The sequence below is a fragment of the Oryzias latipes genome, chromosome 23 (genome assembly GCF_002234675.1).
Source record: "Oryzias latipes chromosome 23, ASM223467v1".
NCBI lineage: Eukaryota > Metazoa > Chordata > Actinopteri > Beloniformes > Adrianichthyidae > Oryzias > Oryzias latipes.
The window spans coordinates 17,944,583-17,967,067 of record NC_019881.2 but is presented as its reverse complement, the minus strand read 5'-3'; the positions used below and the strand labels follow the sequence as shown (position 1 = coordinate 17,967,067).

The 22,485-nt window shown below is 40.2% G+C and overlaps 1 protein-coding gene across 1 annotated transcript in view; it reads left to right on the top strand.

Annotated features, from left to right (window-relative positions):
* The window catches only part of LOC101162802 (fatty acyl-CoA reductase 1), a 56,541-nt gene that overhangs the window by 28,542 nt on the left and 5,514 nt on the right, over positions 1 to 22,485 (top strand). Inside the window, exons 3-8 of the mRNA XM_023952248.1 lie at positions 10,698 to 10,873; positions 16,787 to 16,966; positions 17,999 to 18,176; positions 19,650 to 19,694; positions 19,783 to 19,901; positions 21,174 to 21,241. Of these exons, the coding sequence (XP_023808016.1) occupies positions 10,698 to 10,873; positions 16,787 to 16,966; positions 17,999 to 18,176; positions 19,650 to 19,694; positions 19,783 to 19,901; positions 21,174 to 21,241 (766 nt within the window). The remainder of the gene's footprint in view (positions 1 to 10,697; positions 10,874 to 16,786; positions 16,967 to 17,998; positions 18,177 to 19,649; positions 19,695 to 19,782; positions 19,902 to 21,173; positions 21,242 to 22,485) is intronic.

The window sequence follows — 22,485 nt, the reverse complement described above, 5'->3', positions numbered from 1 at the left end:
TTGACGTGTGTTCATCTGACCTGCTCTCCCTCCTCTTTATGCTTGTCAGCCTGTCATCAGACTGATCTAGTATGACAACACTCATCCATTGATTTCCTCTTGTTTGCATCACCAACTCTGTGATCTCTATGTACTGTGTGAATATTTAAGGTGCATTGATTTCTTGCGGTGAGGATCGGCAGTCTCGTGTTTCCACTTGTGGGACTCCTGAAATTCCTGCCTGAATTTTTAATGACCGGCGCCTCTCTTCCCAGTGAAAAGCGAGGGCGCGTCACTTCCACTGCGGTGCACTCCAACGGTTTTTGGAGGATCCACTGTGGAGCCTTGGTAGGCTCTGCAGGAGGCAACCAGAGGCCGGTGCACTGCTCCCCAGAGAGGAGATAAAGGGGGAACCATTGACTCTCCATGCAATTACACTGCTAATGACCTCTAGTTTCTGAGGAAATTGAACACTGCTGCTGAAGTAATGAGGGCTTTGACTGCACCAAAGAAACTGTTACTCTCATTTAGTTTGCCAAATGGAAATTTGTGCCAGAAGGTCCCTAAAATGTAAAGTTTTATTCACTAATCTCTTTTTATTGTCTGTATTTCAGCAGATTTGAACTGTGCAAAATTTGCACAATTTTTATCCTCCAGAAGACTTGTGCTCTATAAAAAAAAAACAATAATACCAAACAATTTATTATCAAAAAAGTTTAATGTTGCTAATTTTAACGTTTTGAGCCTTTTTGTTGACACTTTTTTTATTCATTTAAAAAATAAATTTGGTTGATCATGTGGATAAGGATTATAATATGCTGCATCTCTAAACCTGCACTTGTTGTGCGGCTGTTTTTATGTCAGGCTGATTGGTGTTCTGCCCGGCAACAGTGCACAGCATCAGTTAGTGGGTGGACTGCTTGATTTGTTTGGCATGGACCCACATTGAAATCATACAGACGTTTTTTTTTTTTTGTTGTTGTTGTTGTTTTTTTAAAGGACAACAGTGTCCAAACCTTCTCACTCCAATGATTTGAGGCTTTTGTTTTTTGGGTTGATGTGAATTTATTTGCCAAAATACAAATCCTTTCAAAGCATTTGTGTATGGTAAGTGAGACTGTTAACCATTGACTGTATGTGAGAACTGGACGGATTGAGTCTGAGGTCACCCACAGAGAATGGCTCACTTCCAGCTCCAAAGAAATTAAGTCAATTCAATCGCAATTTTTTTTCCGTGACATGGATGCCGCCATGTTGAACCCAGAAAGGGTCGGTGATTCATCCCCATCAATTGGATGCAACCACGCTTGCCAATCAGGAGTGAGTTTGTTGGAAGACCACACCCACACCACGTGACAATCGGGTTACACAAAATCTGACAAACGTTTTGAACATTCGACAAGTTATTACGTACTTTATTAAGACATCTAATTGGCTAGTTTATTATTGAATAACTTACACTACAGAAAAGCTATCATTTAAAACATTTGCGATTGACAAGAACGTGTAAAAAAAAAATGGTATCCAAGCAAGAATCATTTCTCTGACGAACATTTTAATATATTGACTGCTGTTTATTTCTTAGTAGACGTTTATGGGATTTTAGCTTCTTGGAGCCAGCGGGTACTTCCTGTTTGGAATGCCAGGGGGGGAAGGATCACTCAGTCCAGGTCGCATATACAGTCAATGCTGTAGAGTTTGCCCACAAACTCAACCTTTGCCATTACCAACCCTATTCACAATGTGTCTAAACTCAAAGCTGAACAAATGAGAACCTAGAGAAGTTTTTGTTTTTAGTTGCATCTGTGTCTGTCTTTTATGAGTAAGTCTAGCAATGTGGAGGCATCAGTTTGTGTTTACATGACTAACAATAAGTATCAGTAGATTTATATGGGCTAACTGCACCTGGATTCGGTTATGTGAGAGGCTCTATCCCCATTTATTTCAACGAAATGATGAATAAATGGACATCAAAGACAACTGCAACAGGGAGAAAATATTTTGAACATTTTATTTGTTTAATCATTAAATTTAGTAAAAGCACGACTTACTTTTTTTTAAAGTTATCTGCATAAGATGACTAATGCTGTGAATACTTTTAGTCACTGTCAGGGCTGTTTTGTCAGTTGATAGTTTATTTTCAAAAAGGCGGGTTTCGTTGATTTCATTTCCTGCCCAGAAGGTGAAAACTAGGGAGCTAAAAATTGACTTTACCTTCTTACAATCTCATGTTGTTTGGTCATTAAGTTTAATACCTAAGATCAATTTCAAGACAGTTTTGTTTTTTTTGGCTCCTTGGTTGCTTCAACGTTGACCAGCTATGACATCACCTTCTTTATGAAATTTGCCATTTCAATGTCAACTATTAAAAAAAAATTCAAAATACAATCGGCGATTGTAAAATACTGAAATAAAAACTTTTTAAAAGCTCACAGTAAATTGTGATTTTTGGTGTAAAGTTTTGCACAAATTTGAACATACATTTAGTTTTTACAAAATTACTGACTTTTATATTTAAGGACTTCAAGTTAAACGATGCGGTCAAAGAACAAGCTGCCAAAAAGTTTAAACAAATCTTAAATTCATCTCTAAACTGAAATTTTACAGCAAAAAATACAGACGCTGTATTTATTTTCAAAACAAAAGAAAACTGAGGTGTATAGTATTTGGCAAACAAAATGCAAACTGTAAAAGTAACCATTTTTAAGCTGCACGTGGAAATGTCGATCTTTGACCTTTAAAATAGCCATTCTATTCTTTAACGACGTCCAGCACATTGTTGTACACACAAAACGCATTCAGCGCGACCGGACTTTTGGCCAGACCACTGCTGCCAGGTGGAATGCAAAACTTTTTTTTCAACTGTATGTCTTGTGTTCCTTTATTTTTCTATCTATCTATCGATCCATCCATCAATAGATCCATCCATCCATGGATAGATGGGTGGATATGCATGCCCTGGATTAAATTTGACCCCTTTAGCTGTAATTAGACCATCTACCACACTTGGGACATGCCAAGGCTAACAAACCCTAGCAATGATATGCTAATTTCAGGGTACTGCTTGTATTTTAGTTGTCTAACATGCTTCATTCTGAAGTTGGTGGTTTGGATTTTGGTACTAGGGCTCCACAGCCTTTTATTTTATTTTATTTCTGTCAGAGAAAGCAGACCGCCTTTCTAATCTTCTGATCTGGTTAAGAAAACCAGGTTTCCTGTTTTACAATAACATCCAGGAAACCAGACTTCTTAGTATAGCCCATAGCACATTGTGGGTTCCTAGAATGAGCCTAACGACAAGTCAGGTTCTCCTAAAGGGACAAATATGTTTAAAAATGTAATGAAAGGGTCATGTTTATCCTTCAGACTTAAAAACAAAGAGGTGTAAATGCAAATAAACACAGACACCAATGTTTATTCATCATGTAAAAAAATGCCATTATTTTATAAAAATGTAGAATATTGGAACGTGGTTGGTTATTTAAATTTTAATAAACAGTTTTGGAGAAACATGACATTCTAAGTTTAAAAATAAAGCAATAACAGAAATCTTGTTTATATCTGTACTCAACAAGTCTTCCATTAAGTGCATGTTCTATCAATGAGCGTGGCTCAGCAGGAAGTGCCTTCCATCAGCTGAGTTTTACCTGCTCTGCATGGTCTCTGTTCTCCTGGGAGGTTCCAATAGGCACTGAGGTTAGGTGCAGACCAAAGATGTGGTCAAAAAAAAAGACTGAGGATGAGTCTTTTCCCGCTTTGAAAGGCTGACATCCCTGAGTGCAGCCATGCGTGTCCTTTTTCCCTGGAGACTCCTCGCTTTGCTGATTTGTTTCAAGGCTTAGCTTTTCTCCGATACAAAAGCCCCTTTTCAGAATGTTAAACAATCTGAACAGTTCTTCAATAACGGTGGGGAAAAAGAGCTGCACTATCAACTTACTTACTAAGAAGTAGCTTCTTCCAGTTACTGGCCTTTGTTTGTAGTTATGGACACCTCACAACCTGTTTAGATCACACGAAAAAGTCGTTTATGGACACGAGGTACTGTTCTCACCAGATAAAACGGTACATGGAGAGAAATGTTCACCAAGGACAACAAATGTCACATTGTGGGAAACCTGCAGAACATCTGGATCCCTTATGACCCAACCAGAGAATGATGGCGCCATTTTCATAAATGAAGTCCTAAAGATGGAATACATTTTAAAGCTACAGTAAAATTAACTGTTCTTCTCATTTAATATCAAGTTTTGATTAAAACATGTTTACTGTTTACTTTCAAAATATATATCATTAGAAATTTTAGTTCTGTTTTTATTGTTATATTTGGACCTTTCTTATATCATGTTTAAGCTGCTGCTCAATTATCTTGCATAAGAGGTGTGGTATAAATATTTGGGGGCGTGACAACAATCCTTGGGGGTGTGGTCTGATGGAGAAAATGAAAATTCCCCTTAAATCTTTCCAAAAGGAAATGTGGGTACTGTAACCACTTGGTCTTTTGGGGTTTCATGTTCAAAATTAATATTATTCATAAGGTGGACACATTTTTTGCACAATTTTTTAATACAAATTGTGACTTTATTTATCCATTTTTTTTTTTTACAAAAATATTTAAAGACTTAAAATGTCAACTTTAGCATTGAAGCCTTTTTATAAATGAAAAACGAAGAAAGTCTTTAAGTTTTAGACTGGAGATTTGTTTTTAGATATTCCAAAAATGCCAATTTTGTTGGTCTAAAAATGGGTGTAATGCTCCTTTTGGTTCTGCAAATTTAGCTATTGCTGGGTTTCTTATTTATTTAATATTCCATTTTGAACCACAAAACTGTGAGAAATAGGAGGTGGATGGTATCTTATTATGAAGCTTTTCCTAATTTCTCTTTAAGTAGAGATTTATAGGAGCATCTTTGGTTGTCGACATGTAAATTCTCACAAACTTTGGCATTTTGGTTTCTGGGCTAAATCTTTAACGGCTTTCACCAAATCTTTAGTCATTAGTCCTCATCACATCCAATTACTTGACAGATTACGCCAGAGCACAGCAGGAAGTGGAGGTCAGCTCTGAGGGTACTGCTGTTAATTGGCCGTTTCGGACACAGTTTGGCAGACTTCCCCTGCCTTCTGTGAATTGGCTCATCCTCTGTTGCTGTTGCTCACAATGTTTTCCAGAGCTTCCTTCTTCTTCTCTGTCACATATCGGCGCTGGAAGGTGTGAAGGCCAGCTAAATGGCAGAGAAGAAAGGCTGTTGAAAGGCCATCCTAAGGTGATGGAGGGAAACAGAAAGGCCATTCGTGTTGGATTACTGGAAAAGTTCACGCTCTTGATGGAAGGTATTGCTCGCCATGTCGAAAGAAAGAATAAAAAAGTCACTGTTTAAACTGGAGATGGGGTTATGTTGAAGATTTTTTTTTTTTTAAAACCAACTATTTTTTTAACTGCTTGGAGTCTCTGACTGGACTATTGTCTCTATGTGAAAGACAAGCTGCAGTGTTCACTGTGTGCAGTGCAGGGCTGGTACAAGACTGTTTGTCATCCCAGTCCTAACAATGCCCCCTGTTATCTGCGCCTGGAACAAAAGCCCCTCTGAAGCCCACGCTGTGTCCTCCTTCACCCCTGAGGCCTGATGCACCCCGTCCACTCTCTGATTTATTTTAGTCCGCCATAGAGGTTTTTTGTTTTTTTGGGTGGGGGCTCTAACGGAAATCTAGCCATAGCTGGATTTTTCGTGCCACTCAAAAAAAAGTTGTTTATTGGTGTAGAAGCTCCCAAACTGATCACTGGGGATTGTTAACTGACTGTCATATTTATTATTTCATTGCTGAATTAAGTCCTTTTTAACCTTTTTTATGTTTAATTTTAGTTTCATGAAAGAGGCTCTCACACGAATCCAGTCAGAACTCATCATCTTTATTTGCACATCTTCAATCTAGGCCTATTGACAAATCTGAAACAATGACTTTGAACACTGTCACGGAAGTACCTGCTGGCTCCAAGAAAAAGAGAAATAAACTGCTATTACTCCGTCATTCTATTTCTCAGAATAATGATTTTTTTGCACCTTTCTTTAACATGTTCTTGCTAATACTTTCCCCCCCCCCCACATGTTTTCTGTAGTGCACGTTATTCAACGTATAAACTACCAATCAGATGCCTCAATAAAAGTGTGTGGTGCCCGCTGACCCCACGTTGAACGTTTGAAACGTTTGACAGATTTGGTGTTGCCAATGACAGCAGACTTCACCAGTGCTGAGGATACCACAGAAATGTACAAAAAATAGCCACAACTTACAGTCTGTAACCGGGCGGAGTAAACATGGACGTGCGTTAGAAATACCAGTGATGACGACCACTGATATAAATCTTTTAATACCACATTTGTTGTAAATGTGAACATCGACTACATGTGATAAAAGGCTATTCGACACACTGTAATAGTAATGTAATGTTCTCCTGAGCCTGCTTTCAAGTGTGGTGTGGCCTTCCAACAAGCTCACTCCTGATTGGCCAGAGTAGTTGCCATAGAAATGATAACTCTCATCAACTCAGACTAATCGCTGCTTACTGAAAACTTCTGCTTCCAACATGGTGGCGTCCGTATCACAAAAAAATAGCGAGAGAATTGACTAGTAGGAGCTGAAAGTGAACCATTTTCTATGGGTGACGTCACACTCACTAGGTCCAGCAGGAGGACCCATCCATGGTCTGATGGTCGGAAAATCTTTTCTGCTTCATGCTGTATCTTCTGACAGCAAATCCTCGGAATCAAAGGTAATAAAGCTAAAAATAAAGGGATAATTTCTCTCACATTGTATTTAGTTTGTCCTACATATTGATTTTAAAATTCTTTTAATGGTTTAGAAATGTTTTAATGGTCTTGGGCCTTCTTATTTAAATATTATTTCAAGATATGAGCCCTCGCGGACCCTGAGGTCCTCTGGCACTGGCCTCTTAGTTGTTCCTAAGGTAAGGACCAAGACACATGTTGCTGTTCTGTTAGCCGCTTTGTGTTTTTAACTGAAATAAAAGGCGCTATATAAATAAATAAAGTTTGAGTTTGCGTTTAAACTTGAAACTGGTATAATCCAGCACACTTCACCTCTGCCTTTACCCTGTTTCTGTAGGCTTAGAACTTTAACATAAGGGTCAACCTCACCTTTCATGCAAACCGTTGGCTGACCTCTTTGTTCAACAATGCGCAGACTGTACTTCCTGAGGTGTAGCAGGCCTTCATGCCTTAGAAAGCATCAACAAACAACTACGCAAGGAACTGTGCTGTTTATATATCAAAGAGGAAGAGGAGGATGTGTATACCGGGACAAAGTGGGAGGAAAAGAAGCCAGTTATGGAAATAAGTCTTAACCCCTGAGCTCAGAGGACTTCAGTTTGGATTTCTCTTTCACACTAGCTTGTTAGGTGCACACCAGTTTATTTCCTTAGTTTTCTGATTTTTTTTTTTTTTGCTTGTGAAAACTCATTTGAACTGTTCCAAAGGCTTTTAGGTCATTTGCACAAGGATTGGTGGTGTTAACCAGCGTGAAACGAAAAAACTGTGCGGTGAACCAATGTGAGAAGTGACATATCTGTTGTCCACATACGCCACACTAAAAGATTTCCAATTTGTTGCAAATAGTTCGTTTTTTATGACTAAAAGGATGCAAAATAAAACATTTTGATATGGTTTAGTCTATTCAAGTGGGAATTCAAACCAACCCTTGTCAGCCTATCCAAGTCCCTCATTGCAGTTCTAGAATGAAATTCACTGACACAACAGCATAAATAAAGTACTTTTTACTGTCCAATATTTTTAGACTTTGATCAGAGTTCTTAATCCTTCATGCTGGGGTTGCAGCATTTCAGCTTTAAGTTTCTGCTACGTAAAATAAGGAAGTTCTGTTTCCGTTGACGTTTTGTCACCTTCAGAATTCAGATCAGTCGCAACTTTCCCCCCACAGGAGTGAGCATTTCTTTTCAGTGTGAACTCCCTCTCATGTGCTGCTTGAGCTTGTGGGCAATGATTCTGTCCTGATCAGTTATAAAGAAAACGGAAAGTTGGATCCTTTTTTGTTGTTGTTTTGTTTTTGTGTTTTTTTTTGTTGTCAAGGGTTTTTTTTATTAGCAAATGTTGAAACATCATTATTTTAAAAGTAGACTGTGATATCTATCTTATCTTCCAAATGAAATCCCTGAAGTTCAGGTCTATTTTTAAGTCGTAATTCTGCATGTTGCGGTGCCTCAACCTTAAATAAACGCCGTGTTGCAGCGGGTTTTGTCTCAGTCAGCTTTTTTCTGCAGCAGTTGGGATGTTGTTGCTCCATTATTTCTGCATCCGAGCAGCTGAAGTGGCTCCAACCTCAACAGCTGTTCCAGACTTTATAAATGAATGCACCACAGAGATGTGCAGCAAGGACTTTGTACTCTTTGGAAGGCAGCTTCTGGCCTGTAGAGATCCGGCCGTTTCCGAATCTAATGCTACAACATTTTCTTGCGACAGTGTTTCCTGTCGCACCCTCCAGGCTTTGAAGACCCACTCTGATGAAAATGGTGTTTTTAGTGTTTTTAACATGTTTGTGTAGCATTTTTCTGATGATGGAGGACATGAATAAATAAAATGAAGATTAAATCTGCATTTCTGAGTATTCCTTTATTCAGAAAATGTGTTTAAATGTTTAAAAATGATCGTATTTGTTGAGTGGAAAATATGCTCAACTTTGATGTGTCTACTTGTAGACGACTAGGTCTATGTGTGTTTTCGTCTTTATTGTCCTGGCTGGCATGAAACTGCACTGCTGGATAGCTTCGTTATTGCTCTCCATTTTTGTTGCACTGGTAATGTTATGTTGGGGACATGTGACCACACCGTGTGGTCTGAATGCTCTACTAATGTTCTGTTTGTATCATTTTGATGTGGAAAAACAACAGTGGGCTGAACTTTATGAAGCTAAAATACAAATGGATTTGCCATTAATTCTTGTTTACTCGTTTGTTTTTACACATTAAATATGCACTTGAGTATCTTGCAAGAAGTAAAAGGAATCTAGAAAACTTCACCTGTACTGTTCAGTACCAGGTATTTATCTCTGAGTTGAAGTTTTGGCTAAAGATCTCATGGATCCATTTTAGGTCGGTTAATCATAATGAACCAATATCGACTATGAATGCCATCATCATCCATCAACTGTGATATGAATCAAATCATTGTTAAAATGAATCAGTACACCCTAATATTTGCCAGTTTTAGTGACAGTTTTTTTGGTTCATCCGGACGAGGCTGAAGCTGGCATCTGATTATGTAGCCTCCACTTTGACAGTTATGGGTTAAGGGAAAATCTATATCACATTGAATTGGTTCCTAGAGGAAATCTAGCGTACGAATAAAGTTTAAACGGCTGCAGGTATTTTACAGAGGATGATGATCAACTTTACCTGTTAAATGTTAAAGGGGAAACGGGAGGCAAACAAATCGCACGCCCACTTCAACCTCGTCCGGGCCAGTCCATGAAAATATTGTCTGACGTTAAATTGGTCTGTGGCCTGAAAAAGATTGGAGACAAAAGTGTGTTAGAGGAAACATTTGGAAAAGTCCAAGAGGAGAAAACGGACATTAGAGTACAGATTTTGGAGAAATTATGACTGAGCTAAATCTCTTTGTGTGGCTTTTCTCTCGGCCTGTTGTTTTTCTCTTATATAATAAGAATCCTAGTCTGTCATGCCAACATCACTGTTTGGGCCCCCTCCCTGCCCTCCCCCCAGCCAGAAACCAGCGTATGCCATTGTTGTCTGTATATCAGAGCTGGTCCCTAATATGGGCATTTTTGTCGTACAGTAGATGTGCAAACATGACGAAGCAATAGATGATACGGGAAAAGGAAAACGAACAGCTGCTTTAATTCGACATCTGTCCTCTCTAGCAGAGACAGCCCTGCTTTCTGGGACAGCTGACACACGCAGCATTTCATAACACTATCGTGGCAATCCTTTCACCCCCCCCCCCTCCCACCATGCCAGTCCTTGCTGTACGGGGTCGCATTGCTGCTAGTCATGTTTGTGCATTTTAGGCATGCATGATGAAAGATGACATCTGACTCCACTGCCTTTGGATAGCCTCTCATGACACAGCACACTGGCTTCTTTAGCCCCCAGGGGGGGGGTGACAGTGTTCAAGGTCTGGGGTCTGTGTGGGACACGAGCTGGTAAATCTAGACCACAGCCCTTATAATCCCCCACCACCACATGCTGTAATGCACCAGAGTTAGCAGGTGCAGTAATGTCACACAAGTAGGCCGCACATCACTGACATTGTAAAGGGTGGGTTAGATATAGTTATGCAGGGAGGGGCCAAAGGCCTGTACTATACGTATTTCTATTAAACGGCTGTTTTTTTCACATACTTGACCCACTGGTGACAAACTTGACTTAAAATTTGGAAACGGTGAAAAGCTTTATTAAATAAATCCTATAACTGGGCTAGTAAACAATATAAAAGGATGAAGCCCCTCCCTACAGAGGACGAGACCCACCATTGCAGCAAAAAAAAGTGACTAAACAACAGCACAGTTACTTTTGTTTGTCTGGGGTAGTTAACTGTTGTATACCCCACCCCACTCCTACCTAGTTGCAGAAGGGTTTCTTTTTCTGTTTGTTGTGCATTTTGACCTCATCTGTAAATGAAACTAGCTTGAAAAGGCAACTAACGCTCGTCTTCCATGTGGTCTTGCAGCTTTTCGATCGAGTCAGGGAGGCCAACCCCGACTTCCACAAGAAGATCATCCCCATCAGCAGCGAGCTGACACAGCCCGGCCTGTCCATCAGCCCGGAGGACGTGGAGAAGCTCAGCGCCTGCATCAACATCGTCTTCCACTGCGCCGCCACCATCCGCTTTGACGAGCCACTGAAGTGAGCCACCGCACTGCCACACAAACCATCATGTCATCCTATAAAATCAACTTCCTGCACCTCGTTTAAGTCTTCAGTTTGGTTGAAGTACGAGGGAAGTAGATCGAGCTGCATTGTTTCATTGGTGTTTATTGAAAAGCGGAAGCAGAGCAGGAAGAGGACGTGAAGAACTCAATCGCTGGTAGGGACTGCCATAGTTGTGTTACACCTTCTAGAACAGTCCACAATGGCTGCTTGCTGGTTCCATTTTGCTTGATGGATCTTAATTACTAGTGAAGCCACAGTGTATATAAAGATCATTTACTCTAAATCTGTAAATGAGAACTGGCCAGAGTGACCCCTCCCTCCTGGCGTTCCAAAAAGGAAGTACCTGCTGGTTCCAAGAAACCAAAACCCCATAAGCCTCTATAGAGTAATAAACAGTCTTTATCTATTTTTTTTCCTGTAGTGCAAGTTATTCAAGTTATAAACTGACCAATCAGATGCCTCAATAAAAGTCGGTGGTCTCACCTCCAACGCTCGATAAGTTTGACATATTTTGTCGCCCTCTTGACAGTGGTAGAGGTATGGACTTTCCAACAAGCTCACTCCTAATTGGTGAGAGCGCTTGCCACAGACTCGGACCAATCACTGCTTACTGATGTCTGACTCCAGCATGTCGGCGTCCATATAGCACAAAAAAATGGAGTTAATTGACTTCATTTAGTTAAAGCTGGAAGTAAACCACTTTCTAGGGGTGACATCATACTCTCTGTCCAGTTTTCATATACAGTCGATAATAGAAACAAACTCTGAAATGCATTATATTAAAACAGAAACTTTATGACTTTATTATCATTATTTATTCCATTAACATGATGTTTGATTCTTAGATCCTGTTAAGACTTTGTTTGGGATCTGAGGCAGAGTTTGTTTGAGTTCAGCTTTTCTTGCCAAGAGTGGTTGACAGTAAAAGATTTTATGAACTGTTCAAATTTGGGGGTAAAAACTCATCCTAAACATTGTTTAGATTGATAAAGCGTGCCAAAAAGATAAAACAATTCCTATAAATCTGTGGTATTCTCATAAATGGAGATTCCAGAAGCTTTTCAACGAACACAGTTTTCATTAAGTGTAAATCTATGGTAAATGTTTATTTTTCCTTTTTTCTTTATGTTCCTGGTAAAAAAATTCTTTGTCCTTCTACATGAGAGCTTTAGCTCCAGTTCTTTTGTAATTCTTCAACCGTTTGCGTGAAGTGATTCCGTCGGATTCTGAAATGCAATCCTTCACAGCAGTGAAGTGTTTAACCAATCAACGTAAATCAGATGATTCTGTGGCGGAACAAACAAAACAAAAAACCTTTAGTGTCGTCGTTGCAAAGCCAATATGAAAAGCCGCTTGTGGTATTTAGGTGTTGCCGGTGACATTTGTGATGTTAAAGGGTTTTAATCATAGGGTTCTAACTAAACACACCTTTTCAAGCATTTTTGAGCGTAACTATCTTTAGCAGCCTGATGAACAGATGTGTTGAGTTGAAGTTTATGGCTTTTCTCAAGGATTTCGGATGAAGGTTGTGTTTGATCTCAACTATAAATCAAAGTTGGGGTCACAAACTTGAGCTCCAGTACAGTAGTCATGAGTACAGATTTTTGGGTATATTTTGTTAAAAAAGTGAACCATATTGTAATAAAGTATGTCTGTTAAGACCCTAGTGGTAACCCTTAAAGAAATTGATTCTAATGTGCTTATATCCAGACGTTTGCCCCTAGATTAACTTGGGTAATTTCTATAAACTGAAGGTATTTTTCCTTTTGTTGGCACTTTTATAGGTTCGGGGTCAGTTGAGGACACTCCCACTAAGACTGTAGTAGTTCTCATGCCAAAGTCATGAAAGATGATGAACGTTTTTAATAAATTTTCTGTTTCGCCTTTGATTCCAAACAAAGGAGTGTCAGCTCAGCCATTTGTAAAAAGGAAAGTGAACGTTTGAGATGCAGAAACACGAGATCTGCTCTTTTCTGTACCTCGCAGAACTACAATCATAAACTTTAAAAGGAGATTGTGATGATAACATTTAAGTTCTTATGTGTGACTGGTGTGGGAGATAATAATCATAAAAAATCTTAGGTATCTAAAACAACCAATCAACTTCTAAAATATCAGAAGGAAAGTTTTTTTTTGGCCAGACGATGTGAAGGAAGAATGTTGCACCGCCTGTTTTGTTGAAACAAAAGCGCATCCGTGTTGACAGCTCCAGGGGTTTTCAAGAGGTGACTCCAACAGTAATCTGTTTTGATAATCAAAGTGAAAGTATTTTATTTAGCGGCGAGTCCCATTCTAGGAACAGGTCCTGGTTGACAACTTTTTTCCCCTCATCTTCATCTGCTCTTCCTCATCTTCCTCCTGATGTTTCGCCGCTCTTTGCACCTCCTTCCTCTGTCTTCCCAGAGACATCAGTCCCGCGCCTCCAGCCTTGTTCTGATAATCAGTTGACTCTGTTCAGGGCTTTTCGAGCTCCACGGGTCGCATTTAAAGGATCTGAGAGGTTTATTTGGAGTTCACTAATGTTTTGTTGGTGTTGGCGCCGTTTCTGGCTTTTAACTGTAACATTGTGGTTTGTAAGATGAAGGTGAGTGCAACAACGTTCCAGAAGAAAAGCAGAGTTATTCCAGACCAGGAGGGACTCTTCTGACACTGAAATACATGTGAAACCTAAACATTTAGCTAATAAAAAACTAGATAAAAACAGGGACATTTTAAGCTTGAAGCCAAATTTGTTTATGTAATTGACTATTTTAATGAGTTTGTTTTGATAAAACTGGACAAAAAGAGTGAAAGTAGTTACAGGGTTGTCAAGAGAATGATGAAAATCCACTTTCAGAGAGTTCTCCGATCTCAGGTTCCTCCAGCACAGACAGATGGACGATGACTCCGCTGTGAGAAGCGGCACATTTGTCCAAGTTTTCCTGACTGTCCTGCTGGCCCGGCGCATCCACCCTCCTCATCCTCCCACAACTCTGCTTACATTCATAACTTAAGCACCCCTTATGCAAAGATGCAAAGTGCCCACACTCTGTTTTGTTTTGGTTGAATATCGTCCCATGAATTCTGACAGATGCTGATTTGTTTGACTTTGACGGATAAGAGAAGCAAAGACATTCCAGGACGGTGGTTCGTTACGAGGAAATGACTTTTGCTACCTGTTATAGTAGAAAGCCCCACAGCATTTTACATCTTCAATCATCTGCAGCTTTTCCGCTCCTGTCATGCAGATAAAGACTCTCAAACAAGTCGTTACTGATGAACCAAGCAATGACTCTGTTTCTCTTTCTTTCCGGTCTCAAGCTCTTTTGAAAGAGAATGTTTCCCCTAGGGCTAATTACTTAAACAAAGATGTTGTCCTTGTAACCGATCTGCATACCAGCAGAGCTGTGTGGTGGTGGTGCAATAACCTCGTGAATTTTAGTTGAACTGTATTGTGCAGCTGAAAGTAGTTCGTTGTTTCGAAATTTGTAAGAAAGGGGAACTAGCGGTAGAAGAGAGAGACGGACCAACCCTGAAAAATGAAAGTGCTTCTGAAAGTTTTGACTGATAGTTTTATTTATCCATTTTTTTAACGGTAACCCCTCCCCCCCCCAAAAAAAACCCTTTTGTTGTCAAAAAATGCTTAGAAATTGGGAGAAACTCTTTGAAGAAGAGGTCTGTCTGACCCAAAGTTTCAACTGAACCATTGTTCATGTTTCTGAGACACAGTCCCACTCCGATCCTCTTTTGATCTATTTTAAAGCGTTCTGTGGTCTTTTGATTATGATTGTGCTGTATTTAGCACTAAAAAATGTCATATTCTAGAACATTGTTTCTGCAGAGCAGCAGGAGTTCGTTAGAAATTAACCTCTGAGTTGGCATGGAGCAACCCCGCCCCCTTTCCCCTCCTCAATGCTGAGAGCTCAGAGCAGAGCAGCATATTTTCCGTCACAAATAATCTCTTTCAAACTGCATTTTTTTTGGTCAGAAATGGTCAGAAGTTCTTCCTCGTAGAAAGTCAGTTTAAGATGAGATGACCTTTTATTCCCTCAGTGGAGAAATGTCCATGTGCATCACTACAGGATACAATAACGACAAAAGAACACAGTTGGTACAGTTAAAGTAAAAATATCATGCGTCACATATTTACACAATTAAACAGGAACAGGGTGGGTATTGCCTCATGCGTCAGAAATATTGCACCGGTTGGAGACCGTTTTAAGTGTGTGGTTGTAACAGTTGTGACATTAATAACTACTGTCTAAGTGTTTACTGGGCCAGCCAAGGTTGTTTGATGACCTACAGGGGTGGGCGTCGCTCTCTATGTTGGCAAATCCTCCTCTCTTCTGCCTCCTGCTCAGTCAAACTGTGAAAAGGAATACTTTGAACTGCTGGGACGACACTAGCAAGAAAGATACTATAGATACCTCAAAACAAGTGATTTATGGGCCAAAAAGAAGATGTTATGGACCCATGAATCCAAATGTAAACTCCTAAGTTCATCACGCAGAATCTTTGTACGTCATCAGAAAGGTGAAAGGATGGCTCCACAGGCATGGAAGTGGATGTGTCATGGTTTGAGCTTGGTTTGCTGGATCAGTAACTTTGTATTGCACGAGAGACACCCTGAACAAACACAACATTCTGCAGCAGCAGGTAGATCCCTGGGATATGTTCGTCAGTTTCATCCAACAACAAGCTAATGGACCAAAACAAAATCCCAGGCTCTGCCGGAACTGCATGATGGTAAACCTGAGAGATGGTCTATCCAGCACAGTCTGCAGACTTGAACCCCAATCATCTCCTTGGGGAATTTCTGCAGAAGACTAGGAAAGAAAAATATTCTTTCCCATGGTCCATGACCATTTGGTCCATGAAGAGTCAGTTTCTGTGAAACTAAGTCAAGTTTTCAGTCTTCAAATCAGCTGGTGGTTATCACAAACTGCTATTATGGTTTCAAAACAATTAGTGGAGGGGCAATAACAGGTATTTTCTGTTTCCTGAATTCCACAAGATGTGACAGTGATGGTAAAAAAAAAAACAAATGAACGTTGTTCCCTTGACAAGTTGGAAATTTGTGGAATCAGAGATCAACTCGAAATTTATCAGTTTTATTGGACCTCAGTTTTCCAAAACGTGATGTACAAAAACATTCACCTGCAGTACAGTCGTCACACGTGTTTCTACGAGGTATGGGTCCAGGTGAATACTCAATTCTGATTGGCTGCTGGGTGTGCATTAAAAAGTGATAAAGCACAGTGATAACCGCACACCTAAAAAAGAAGTTCCGGTCAGAGGTAAACTTTTTCTCTGAACTGATGCTTTATTTTACCCTTTGCGATGATCAGCATATATATCGCTTTCTGCAGTCTAGATCGGAGGCTGGAGCGTTGGGATGGTTCAGGTTTTTATGTCGCGTGTTAATTTCTGATAATGCCATAAACCCTTACCTAATATCCTCAATGCATTTACCAAGAGCCTGTACCGAGCCTCGGTCTCCTGGTGTCATCTGCGTAGCTAATGTAATGTTGATGTTATTTATCACCTGGGCAAGTGGGAGCATGTAGATGTTAAATAGAAGTGGTCCCAGGATGGAGCCTTGGGGAACTCCACATGTAATTTCTGTTGGCTCAGATGTGATCTGTAGTGTAGAGCAAAGAGATGTTAAAACATCTTAAAACCTGGTAAAATGTCTTGAATGTCTACAAACAAGGCTTTAAATCTCTGCAATTATGAGATGGTTTGTAGTCCAACCCCTGAGATATTTTTAAACACACCTGCACAATATTGAAGCACGCGTGCAAACTTTGCCTCCCACACAGGCCCGCCTTCCTGTGCAGCCTGGGCTCCTCCACACGCATGCAGCAACGCTCGGCCTCTAAACGCCGTCTCTCCTCTCGCCCACAGACACGCTCTGCAGCTGAACGTGATCGCCACGCAGGAACTCCTCAGCCTGGCCCAGCGGATGCACCACCTCGAGGCCTTCATTCACATCTCCACCGCCTATGCAAACTGCAACCGCAAGCACATCGACGAGGTCATCTATCCGCCACCTGTCGAACCCAAGAAGCTCATCGAGTCTCTGGAGTGAGTGGATGAAGCGCGTTTAGCTTCAGGGAGACGTGGAATCGATTCCAGTTCACCTGATTTCTCAGAAAGGGAAAAAACCTTGAAAAACTTGATCAGAGATGAAGATAAATCTACCTACCTACTCTTCTTGAAGCTTTTATTGAGATTTATGAAAACGCATGAGGAATTGAAAAAATGATGCTAAATATTTGTCACTTCTCTGCCAGATTTTGGACCTGTCTTTATGAAAGAAAGAGACTTTTGTGCTTTTGCACATGGAAGCTGCTTTTAACAGAAAATAAATAAATGAAACCCTGTAAATTGGCAAATATCTTTACTTGACATTAATTTTCTGTCTTTCAAAGATCAACTCCGATCATCTTTTGTTCTATTGTAAAATCATTCCCAGTGGTCTTTTAATTGTGATGCCATTGTAGGCAAAATCAAAAAATCTGTGTAGTTTTCTGGGACATAGTTTCTGTAGGGCGGCAGGAGGTCATTAGAAAATAAAATCTCTGAGCTGCGGGCAGGACTGTTGGCCTGGGGAATCCCACCGCTCTTCCCCTCCCTGTTGCTAAGAGCTCAGAGCAGGGAGCTTGTGGCGCACAGTCAGAAATAATCTCTTTTTTTTTCCTGAACACATTTTATCGCCTGCTCCTGATTTCACAATAATTTGAATAAAGAAGTACTAAGAAATGCAATTTTAATCTTAACTTTCTTTATGTATGTATGTACTCCATCCTCAGAAGAAAATCCCATAAGAACCTGTTAGAAAACACTATTTTCCTCTGAGTGAGTCTTTAAAGTTGCTCTTGACATCACAACCTGCTATTTATAACTCAAATGACGGATTTAGACTGTAGTAGAAATGCAACATGAACTGAAAGTACTGCATCAAAGTTGTCCTTGAACTTTATTTGACTGCAACGCATGTTTTGATTTCCCTGTCATAACAATCGAAATACCAATAAAAAAATGCTGCAACTTATGACGTTTATTTCCAAACTCTGCTGCATATCCCCCACGACTGAGTCCTCTGTTCAATTGCAGGTGGATGGACGACGGCATGGTCCAGGACATAACGCCGCGGCTCATTGGCGACAGACCCAACACCTACACCTACACCAAAGCTCTGGCTGAGTATGTGGTGCAGCAGGAGCAGGACAAGCTGAACATTGGCATCATCAGACCCTCCATAGTGGGAGCCAGCTGGCAGGAGCCTTTCCCTGTGAGTCCAGAGATCAGCCTCTTTCCTCTGACTGATGGTGTCAAAATGTGTGCTGGTGTGTTTTTTTTCATGGGAAACTTCAGCCCGCCCCCCTTCTTTGTAGTTGTCGTACTCATCAGTGGAAATAAGATATTGATCGGCGTGATGCTGCACGGCGCAGTGCTGCTCCGTGTGTCTTCATCTAAGGCGATTCTGAACATTTGAAACCAATTTCTAAAGTCTTTTGTTTCTTTAACAATTTGGCCTGGAAGCCATAAAAAGGGGATTTCTCCACAGGACGAATGGAAAAGTCTTTCTTCCTTCTCTGGTATTCATCAAAACATTTCTGTTACCATAAGTTCAATTTTTATCATCCTGTGCTAAATATAGAAAGATTTTCCAATTTGAAGTCCCACAGGTTTCCTTAAAAATAAAAGTCTGGCATGCTTTTTTGGAATAAATTATTAAAGTCAAGCAGGAAACTAAAAAAAAATCAGACATTGATTCTGGTTGTTGACAATCGCTTAATCTGTAGGATTATAGGAAAAGAAAGAAAATCTTTTTTCTTGATTAATATAGCCTCTGAAGCTTTAAAAGTTTTTTTTTTTTTAAACAATGTTCAACAACCAAGAAAGAAAAGCTCTGATTAAGATCTATAAGTATTTCTCTGCAAAATTGAATATTAAAGTAACACCACCATCTCAAGAAAATCAAGAAAAATAATCTCATCAAGAAATATTTTTAATAGAAGAATAGTTTTAGTTTAAGAAAGTATATCTTAGGGACTACATTTGTTTTTCCGAAAATAAGAATTTTTTACTTATTTTTTACGTTTTTGCAGTGGGATTTGAACAAAACCCTGAATGTTGTGGGCCATCTTGCTCAGACTAAAGCCAGAGCATTAACTATCCAAAAGATGAAAAGTTTTTAAAAAACCGCAGGCTAGTCTTGAACCTTAAAAATGGATCAAAAAAGCCCTGAAGTCCTGCTAGTCCAGCCAGTCGAGGAGCTGTACGCAGAACATGCCTTTAAAAAACCTCCAACATGTGCAACGTCATGGAAGAATTTGTCTAAGTCCATAAATTCCAGCCTGGAGTCGAGGCTGCAGCTCCTGGCTTTTCTCAGCATACAGTTGTAAGCTCAGCATGTCACCGTGGCGGGCCGGCAGGCGCTGCGGCGGACGCCTGTTTGTTGTTCAGAAGCTCAATATGCAGCGACCCTCTGTCGCGTTCCTCCTCGTCTGCTCAAATCTTCCAAATTCGTGCCACGGATTCTGGAGACTGAGGAGAACCCCCCCCAGCATCCGGTTCATGAGGAACTCCAGCAGTCCAACTCATTCATTTTTAATGCTCCCTAATTGAACTTGACAATCGCGGCCCCCCCAGGAAGTAACACAACCCCCACCGACAGCGTGTGTGCTGCTGTTAGTCTGCGTGTCGGGGATGTTATGGACTGTCTGAGAGCTCACGGAGGGTTTCCCATCTTATGCTGCAGGGCTGGATCGACAACTTCAACGGGCCGAGCGGAGTCTTTATAGCTGTGAGTTCCACATCTTCATCCACGAGCTTTTCATCAGCTGGAGTGTGTGGGGGGGCGCCAGGGCCTCACTGTGCTGTTCTGTGCGCAGGCGGGAAAGGGCATCCTGCGCACCATGAGGGCCAACAACGATGCAGTGGCTGACCTGATCCCCGTAGACGTGGTCGTCAACCTGACGCTGGCTGTGGGCTGGTACACCGCCGTGCACAGGTGAGAGAAAACAAAAGGATTTGGAGGAAAACGTTCTGCCTTTATCCTTTTAAAGCTTTCAGCAAACTAGTTTTTTGTTTCAAAGTTTTATAAAAAGATGGATGGATGGATGGGTGGAAAGGATGCATTAGTGGGTGGATAGAAAGCAGTTCTCCAGCATTTAAAAATAAAACATGACGGTAACAATAAATATAAATGAAATAAAATGGATAAAAAGTTGATTATAAGACCGGTTCCTTCTACTGTCTAGTGTTGCCGCTCTGATTTAAAGGATCTGTGGCAGCTGGAATAAAGGATGTTGCGTTCCCTTCTTATTTTTCTTGCAAACATTCAAAAGCCTTTTCAAGCGGCCCCGTTTTTCCATCTGCTCCTGATTCACAACAATTTAAATTAAGAAAACCTCAATTTTCTCATTTGTCCTCCAGAAAAATGCCACAACATGTTAAAAACACCATTTTCATTGGAGCAGGTCTTCAACAGCTCAAAAGCAGCTTAAGTAGTGAATATTCAGGAAGTGTAGAATTCAAGTCCCAAAATGCTTTGCTGGTCTCTCCATTAAAATGTCCCCATCGTTTTTTTATTTTAAAACACAATTTTTAACAGTAAAGTTAATAACTTCACTCCTAATTTTTCCTTGAAAAAACAAAACATTCTTCATAACACTGATAATGCAGTAAACATGGTTACCATGGTAACTAGGGACTACATTTGTCCCAGCATAGGAAAAAATGTCTTAAATGTCAGTCTATGGGTGGAGATTGAAAAATGTTACTCAATACTTTTGACAGTAATGTGGAATTAAGATTATATTGTGATTATTAAGCGGCTGTAAAAGGCTAATTGGATCCAGGTTTTTCCACATATTTTGAATAGGTACAAACCAGCTAATGTTTTCTTGAACACTTACCACTTCCTGCTTTTTTAGCAGCAACAAAGCAGCATAAAGAGCCATAAGTGTGTAAAGAAACACAACTGAGAGGGTTTTCCTGGCAAAAAGAGTTTGTCAAATAAAGCTGTGAAATTCCTTTGGCAGGAATGTGTTACTGTTGCGTCACCTTAACTGACGGAGCCAGATCTTCCATTCAGAAAACAATGGGAGGAAGAGCCAATCAAGAGTCGCTTTGCTTTCATTTATTGTCACCTGTGAAGACGTGACATTAAACAGCCGTCAAATAACGCCATTTATGATCATTGTCTGACGCTTTTTGTAATAATATAGGGAGGGGTCAAACGTTTTGACCTCTTATGACCTTCATCTCTCGCATCTTGCAGACCTAAAACGACCCTGGTGTACAACTGCACGTCTGGAGGCATCAACCCGTTCCACTGGGGGGAGATCGGTGAGTCCCCCGTCCGACCGGCGCTGCAGTCGGGTGCTGACGGCGCCCGGCTCCTGCCAGCACGCTGCTGTCAGTCTTCACTGTCCTCATCCACCCTCCTGCTCTCTGACTTCATGTTTGGTGTGTTGGGGTTGAAATTTGGTCTGAGGAGCAGCTCCACCTGCTGGAGAGAAGTGGAACTTTCTGCAGGTTTGATGTGAGGGAAGCGCGTTAGTATTTAGCTTCAATTCCAGATAATTTTTTAAAATTTAAATTCAAACAAATTAAATAAATTAAAACTAACAATTGTTTCACCCTAGAAAAAAATGTTTTTGTTGTTTAAAATAAGAAAACTATAGAAACAACTTTGGAGGTCAGGCATTAAAGTGCAAAGAAGGGAAACATTAAAATGTGCAGAAAATTCAAAGGGAAGAGGAAAAAAAAAGTATAAAATAAAATAAAATTATACATCTATAGCCAGAAAAGGAAATGCCAGAACCAGAAAAGTGCAGTAAGCCAAAATACATTTACGAATGATTTTTCACTTTTTTTGTAGGTTATAACCCCTTCATGCCTGACTTTATAAAACATTTATATATATATTTAAAAAAATCAATGTCTTTTCTGTTCAAGGTAATGTTGAATGACGTGGCGTCCTGGATTGCGACATGCAGGATGAAGGGGTTAAAAAAGAAAACTAAATGTGTATTTTTCCACAACACCATTGTAGACCAAAAAAAGGTTAACAGATGATACTGAATGGAAAACTGCTCACATTTTACTACCCAAGCAGGAGCACATCATTCTTAATCAATATATGTATTGATTCTATTAATATTTGAGGACTTTTTTCTTTAGATTAATTCACTTTAAGGGTTTAATTCTGCTTTTTCTCAACTAATGTTTATAATAATTCTAATTCATTTAAGTTCACATCTTATAAACCCACTCCGATCATTTTTGATCTGTTGCAAACGCGTTCCCAGTGGTCTTTGAATTGTGGTTATGCCGGTTTTTAGACAAAATCCAAAAACCTGTCGTTGTCTAGGACATAGTTTCTGCAGAGCGGCAGGAGTTCGAACTGGCAGCCACGGCTCTGTCAGTCTGCCCCAGGGCATCAGTAGTTTACCATCACCAAGTATGAATGAGGAGTGAAGGAGACACAATGTAAGCGCTTTGAGCATCTGGAAAAGCGCAGATAAATCCAATCCATTATTATTATAATATCATAGAAAGTAAGACTTGGAAAAGCACCACAAAGATGC